The sequence below is a fragment of the Hetaerina americana genome, unplaced genomic scaffold (assembly GCF_022747635.1).
Source record: "Hetaerina americana unplaced genomic scaffold, ioHetAmer1.1.p SCAF_6, whole genome shotgun sequence".
Taxonomy (NCBI): Eukaryota; Metazoa; Arthropoda; class Insecta; order Odonata; family Calopterygidae; genus Hetaerina; species Hetaerina americana.
The window spans coordinates 1,224,124-1,232,025 of NW_027287205.1; the positions used below are offsets into that span (position 1 = coordinate 1,224,124).

The following is a 7,902-nucleotide window of genomic DNA, read 5'->3' on the forward strand; positions in this document are numbered from 1 at the left end:
GCTGGGGAAAACAACGCCATTTTCAGTAGTCACCATGCAGTGGTCTGCTGAGCATCGAGGCTTTGTCGTAGAAACGTTCTTCGAGAGCAGTAATAGTGTGGTGGAAACGCAGTGGGCGCTGTGGTCTAGCGATGAAGCGCGTTTTCCCCTCTCTGGTTCAGTAAATAAGCAGCATTTCAATTCTTGGACGAGTTACATTATTCGCGAACTTCAATCAGGACCTCTTCATAGACCCAATGTGACAGTTTGGTGCGCTGTGCCCTCCATGGGCTACACTCGTATTGAGCTTTAATTTTTTGAATTTCGAGGTTCAACTGTTACTCTGAACTCTGTGCACTATTGTGAGATGCTGGAGAACGTATCACTCCCAAAAATGGCAGAGTATTGAAAGGAATACGACACAGAAGTCTTTTGGTTTCAACAGGATGGTGCCACGGCTCAAATCGCCCGTCGTTCATTCCAAATCCTGCAGGAACAATTTCCCGGCTGCATGATCTCCTAACGGGGAGGGGATGTTCCGTGGACCCCTCGCTCCCCGGTCTGGTCACATATGATTATTTTCTTTGGAGATATCTCAAAGTTGAGCTTTACCAATTTCAACAAAGGCCTTGGAGGCAATTACAGATATCGCTGGAATAATGCAATATATGTTGAGAAGAATCTTCGAAAACATTTTGAAACGACTCAATATGTGAAGAATTCTGCATTCTCGGGTTTCACCTCGTCGTTGTTTGATCTGACAACAGTTTCGCCGAAGTTGCATTCGGCGTCTTCAGGTCGGAGACGCCAAATCTTCGACCTGAAGACGCCGAATGCAACTTCGGCGAAACTGTTGTCAGCATCAAACAACGACGCAGTGAAACCCGAGAATGCAGAATTCTTCAAACCACCGCCGCGAAAACTTATGCAGACCCATATGTGCATCGCTCAACTGCTCAAATGCACGGATGTTTCGATGCGTCTCCTCCCCGTATGAGTAGCTCTTTACGATTCTAACGGAAAACTTTCTAAAGATTTCAGACTTGGTTATGACTATATAAGCGCCGGCTATCGCGACCGTTTTCGTCCATTTTTACGTTTGGCAATTGATCGTTCTTCACAGACGGGAGGCCCCTTCTGACGTCATCACCATCGAACGAACGACGAACTCTGACGCACAACTCTTGTCACTCATAATATTCGTTCCGTACAAAGAACAAATTTCCCAATGATGAATGCCAGCAGCTTTGAAGTTTCAAATCGGTAAGAACCTTATCATTGAATGTACTTAAAAATTGGCGGAAATGTCAATTGTGTTTTTAATTTTAACTCGCTACCGTAAACAAACCACAAGTGGCGAGAGACCTTTAAACACTGCAGATCGAGGCGTGCTGCCCTATACTGTGCGGGCGTCCGCTACCTCCGCTCGCACGAAAACGGAGCTTACTTTCGGGACATCCCTCGTACGTGGCGTAGCGCAACTCGGTTGGCAAAGGAAAAAGTTTCCAGTAGCCTTGCAGCGCCAGGAAATGTCAACGCTTGATTTAGCGGGAGCAACTCGACCGGATGCTAAGGAAGCGCAAGCGTTGGTCAACTTCCAGGGGTGGCAGTGTCATTAGGACTCCCGGCCGAGTTGGAATGCGAAGGGACACCCCCGACGTAACTAAACCATCGCTTGTGAGGCGATATGCTTAGTAAACCTGATGCACTTCGTATCCAACTGCTCAGTTTTCGTAATCGATTCAATGCACTTATTTAATTCAATCTAATGACGACTGTGTTCACTGCAATCATGATAAAAGGTGTTTTTACTTTCCTTCCGTGATTAATGAGAGAGGATGATGAGACTATGGAATGGCGCTTGGGATATGAAAGCGCAAATTAAGCCTAAGGCATAATTGATTTGTGCTTTCTCCATGAGACATCAGGAAGTACGTTTCCAATTTTTCATAAAATGATGCTGGGAAAACCTGCAGAATTGGTTTGAAAGCAAGTTGCTTGTAGGTGTAATTCTACACATGATTTCATGTTCTATTCGGGGTATTATTAGATACATATTAGATTCAAGAGTCCTCTCTTGGTTTCATGCTCCCAACTCATGCATACGACTTCGTTCCTACAGAAAACTTTACAGGTTTTGCTGTAGTACGTCCGATTGAGATGCAATATCATTGGTCAAAGCACACACAATTAATTATTTCATGAAAATATACAATAAAGCTTTGATTGTGTTATTTTGAATGTTATAACTGTTAAAGGAAGGCCAGCTAGTGGTCTAATTTTAGTGACAAATCTATTAATTTTTATAAAAATAGTATATAGAGTAACCGAACTCAGGTTGTACTAATGTGATTGATATTTAGTAACTTATACAGATGGTAAGACAACGCGATTTGATTTTGAGCCCAAAACTCCTGCATCCTGTCGCAACTATAATTCGAATAAATTCAAACGTTTTATAAATTGATATATTATAAAACTGTCCTCTTTTTAACCATAACTTCATTTGGGTCAATATGTTTCTGTTATTTTTAATCCAAAAGGTAAAATGTTGGTAGCTTCATAATTACTTTTATTCACTTGTGAAATGTCGTATCTCTCTCGCAAAAGCCTGATAAGATCTACAGTGGTTTAATTTTAAAAACTGTTCGAAATAAATCAATTGCATCCTTATAGCCGTAAAAAATAAGCAACTCTTTATGCAGAAGTCAACAACATAAACGACAGTTTTATAAAACAGAACTTTGTTCTATAATTCATCACCACCTGCGTTTAAATGGATGTTTACAAATCTCAATTCAAATAAATCTGAATCACCGGGGTTCCATCGACTTGCATCAATGCTCCTGTATTGTCAAAAATGTGCGAAAAGTCATATTTTAATTTTAGTTTTCCAGGATAACATTAAGAATTTGTTTTAGCTATTGGAAAAAAGAATTTATGATTTCAACGGTGGAGTAGGTCGTGTGGCCCCTGCCACACAATCAGATCCAAATCCCATTCTTCTCATTGCATCGTCGAATCGCGTTGCATAATCGGATAAATGGGATTTTCTGAAAAACAGCAGAAATAATAGTAATGTGAAGGTTATCGTCTTAGTGAAAGTTTGCAGTCACGTAAAGATAATTTCTTTGCCAACATGGACTTAAAAGAGGAAACGAGGGATATTTGAAAATTGGAATGGTTTTAATCTCATTTCCGTTGTCAATAAATTATGTATATATTTCTGTGTGTATAAATAAATAAATAAATAAATATATGTATATATATGTATATATATATACATATATATATGCATATATATCTTTATATACTTATTATTATTATGTAACCTACCTGTAATGATCAAGGTTTTGAGGAGACACAACAGCCCTATCAATTTTTGTTACCCCTAAAAAAACACAATCCAGCAACCTCCACTACAACAAGTATTTCCCCTTCATCTCTGCGTCCTGCCTTCCTCCCTTCATCCCGTACAATATCCCTATCATATTCCTGCCCTTTCCTCGTTTGCCTAACATTCTCCCCTCCATATTACCGTCTTCAACATCCCACTACCGATCAATACGCCCTTCATCCATTTCTCATGACTCCATAGAATTTCTCCCTACCAACCCCTCTTTTTGGCCACAATAACTAGCACTACAAATCAAGTTGTTCACGAGTCTTTTCTTAACATCCTTGCTATCCGTCCCTGCCATCAACTCCCTCCATCTTCCAAAAGCCTCTTTGCCTAGTGCATTTCTTCTCCTTGCGTCTCTACTACTTTAACCATGTTGGTCCAAAATACTTCCGAGATGCGTAAACGGTTTCACCTGTTCTAGTTTTTCCCTTCCTATTTTAATATTGATATCCATCCCATGCCTGTCGCCCTGAATTTCTAATTTACTCAGCAATGCTTGCAACCCCTTCGCTGACTGACATAGTTAAGCTTGGTCATCAGGCAACCAAACTGATTTTACGAATTCCCCGCCCACATTCATTCCTACCTCCAGTTCTTCCCATGCCTTTTTGATCATTTCCTCTGCTTACAGGTTGAACAGCAACGGTGATAATGGGCAACCCTGCCTTACACCTCTTCCTAACACTGCCCATCCGGAGTCCCCGTTCCTCACTCGTACCTGAGCAGTCTGAGACATGTACAGGTTGCGGATTGGCCTCTTGTCACTCCAATCTATTCGTATTTTCTTCAATATAATCATTAATTTTTCCCAATTCACTCTATCAAACGCTTTTTCGAAATCTTCGATTCAGGGAAGTACGTCCTGATTGTTTTCTAGATGCCTCTCGATTACTGATCTCTTCACTGCAATGGCATCACGCACACTTCTCCCCTTCCTAAAATCAAATTGATCACCCCTTAAGTAATCATTTGCCCTAGTCTCTATCCTTTTGTTTATGATCCTGAGAAATATATATATATATATATATATATATATATATATATATATATATATATATATATATATATATATATATATATTATATATATATATATATATATATATATATATATATATATATATATATATATATATATATATATATATATATATATATATATATATATATATATATGTATATATATATATATATATATATATATATATATATATATATAGATATATATTATATATATATATATATATATATATATATATATATATATATATATATATTATATATATATATATATATATATATATATATATTATATATATATATATATATATGTAAACATAAACACAGTAATCAACCCGAAAGTCGGTTTAGTAGGTGATGGTAGAGATCACCCAGTACTAAGCCCTATACGGCGTGTGAAAATTCACACATAAGGGTAGGGGGGCCAGTTCCTTTCCCTGCGCCGGTTATGGTTTCCCAGGAAGACCTGGTACCCGTAAAATCACGTCAGCTTGGGTGGAGCAGGCAGAGTGCCTTGCTCGAGAATCGAAACCGGGACCCTCCGGTCAGCAGTCCAACGCTCTACCCACTGGACTACCGCGACCCGTATATATATATATATATATAATACGTAGGTGTAGAAACACTCACAAGAGCAAGGTGACAGTGGAACGGCAGCATAGAGCACAAAAATATAATATACAACACGTAAAACCACACGTTTTAAAAAGTTAAAGCATTTGGCCTTCTCTGATGCCTTCTTCTTGTAAGACTCGTACTCTCTTACGAGTTTGTCATTTTATTTTTGGTTTCTAATGTGCCGTCCACATTATTAAAATAAATAAATAAATAAATAAATAAATAAATAAATAAATAAATAAATAAATAAATAAATAAATAAATAAATAAATAAATAAATAAATAAATAAATAAATAAATAAATAAATAAATAAATAAATAAATAAATAAATAAATAAATAAATAAATAAATAAATAAATAAATAAATAAATAAATAAATAAATAAATAAATAAATAAATAAATAAATAAATAAATAAATAAATAAATAAATAAATAAATAAATAAATAAATAAATAAATAAATAAATAAATAAATAAATAAATAAATAAATAAATAAATAAATAAATAAATAAATAAATAAATAAATGCATACATTTTATTTAGTAATATACCCACTATGGTAGGGTTGGACACAACTAATACATACACAATTAGTTTTTCCTAACTAAACAAAACTCCATGTGCATATGTATATACATTTTTACAGTTGTGTGCATATATTAATACTCTCGTTTTAATGTGCTTAATTTTGATGAATTTGAACCAATTCATGAGAAAATAATAGTTTTGGACTTTCTACTACTGAAATATTTATTTTACCATTATAAAATGATGCAACCCATATTCACAGTTAATGCAGTAGTAATTTCAGGAAAAAACATCGGAATTACTCTAAAAATCTTTTGAGTGACCGAAAAAAGTCCTCCTTAATGTAATCGTCATGTTTAGTGAGTCGAACAAGAGCGAAATCGATTGAAATGGATCCAACGAGGGGGAGGGTGAAGGAACCGATGCGATGAGGGAAAGGGCCAGAGTTCGTTGGGGAGAGCACCGCCCGCTGCCCAATCGCAGTGCCCTCCCCGGGCCACGTTCCAAGACTCACCTTTGTCGTCCAAGTGGACCTCATGTCGAAATGCGACGCTCTCCCGCTCGCAATCAACTAACCCCTCCTTCCCAAGGGAGAGCGGTTGCCCCTGCTGCTGCCGGCCCTCGCTCCTGCCGCCCCTGTCCACGGACGCACTCGGTCGATTTGAAGACACGGGGGGAGGAGGCTCGTCGGAGGATGGACTCGGCAGTCGGTTGAAGCCTTCTGTCTTGAAGATCCTCCGGGGGAGTCGACTTCGAATGGGTGCGTTCTCCTCCCTCTCCGTTCAAATATCTCCGCGGGAAGGCTTCACTTGGAGAGCATACGTGCTCGCTTCAATCTTCACTCTTCGTCGCGATCTGAGCTCCGGTGTGGGGGCTCCTCTTTATAGACTCTCGCTTTCTCCCCTCCTCCCCACTCACGTGCGTGTGATTTCACCTTACACCACTCCCGCCCCCACCCCCCCCCTCGCCCCCTCCCACCCTCCAGCTGAGAAAATGGACCGAAAGAAGGAGATACCACGCACCGCGACAGATGTTGGGGTCCCCCTCCTGCTTTTCCCACCCCTCCCGCCTTCCCCATCCCTACCCATCGCCAACGGTCACTATTCCACTCCCGTGATCCCTCGCTAACGAGAGACTGGATCCTCTCGATGGCGGCGTCCGGAATTTGATCACCGATCAAGATCCATAAACGCATTGCATGCGCAATATTCACCGTCCAATGCTGACAACCGGTATTAAATAAATGACAAAATGGAGATTATGCATTTGAAATTCGTGTTAATTTTTAAGCATATCGATTATAATGGACTTTATCAGGATATCAACTGATAACAGCAATGTTTTTCATGACTTCATATCGACGATAACTATCGACCCCATAGTACATATATCTGTAGGCACCTTAAAAGTATCCACAATGGCGTGGCCGATATGGAGTGATGTAATATTGTGATATCGTTAACTATTTCTCTTATCTATTTAGGTTTTTTTATTTATTTACACATCCTGCAAGTCACCGCTAGGGTGTGTGGCAGTGGGTAAATACACACTAGATTAATCTTGACCCCATTATTTGAACCCCTACTGCGGTCGGACTTTGTTGATCCCTCATCGTTCGTAGAAAAAATGACATCTTGTGGTAGCTATTTGAATAACTCATATTTAAAGTGAATCCTACAGTACGTTCAGAACGATGGCTTGAGTTTGTTGTTAGAAATCATGACAGAAGTCCCTGATATACATAATTCAGTATGAAAGTAATGAGCATGTTTTATTGTGTCCCGACTTTCCATGGCAGCGCGGTAAAATCGATTGGGAAATGTGGTGGGGGTGTGCCCTTTCAAAGCAGTCGAACGGTCTGAGCGGAAAGATGTATTTTCGCATGAAGTGTGTTTTTCGTCTTTGTAGCGCGGTAAAGACTCGGTCAAGCTCCACGATGACTATTCCCACAGCCACACGTCCTTCATCGTTACCAACTTTCTGGCCCGGAGCACCAGTGGTACCCCAGCTCCTTTACAGTCCCAACTTGGGTCCGGCGACATTTTTTGTTTCCGCGACTGAAGAGAAAGCTAAAAGGAAAGCATTGGGAGAACGTGGAAAACATTCAAAAGCATATTACCAAACGTTCCTTTGAGAAACATTCACGTCGACAGGAGTTTCAGGGTGCCTTCTTGGACGTGGCAGACGCGTCTCTGCAAAAGTATTGATACAGGGAGAGAGAATTGTAAGCCTTTTCACAAGTTCGACACGAATCTATTTTTCCCAGAGATATAAGTAAAATAATGCGCAATACTTTCATAGGAAGTATAAGAGAGGTGTAATATCGCTCTACTTGGACGCTTTTTAATGAAGC

The 7,902-nt window shown here is 39.2% G+C and overlaps 1 protein-coding gene across 1 annotated transcript in view; it reads right to left on the reverse strand.

Annotated features, from left to right (window-relative positions):
* LOC139695322 (uncharacterized) overlaps positions 1-6,388 on the reverse strand; it is a 57,875-nt gene extending 51,487 nt beyond the window's left edge. Inside the window, exon 1 of the mRNA XM_071594029.1 lies at positions 6,064-6,388. Coding sequence (XP_071450130.1) covers positions 6,064-6,087 — 24 coding nt within the window. The 5' untranslated portion in view covers positions 6,088-6,388. The remainder of the gene's footprint in view (positions 1-6,063) is intronic.
* Positions 6,389-7,902: the final 1,514 nt, after the last annotated feature.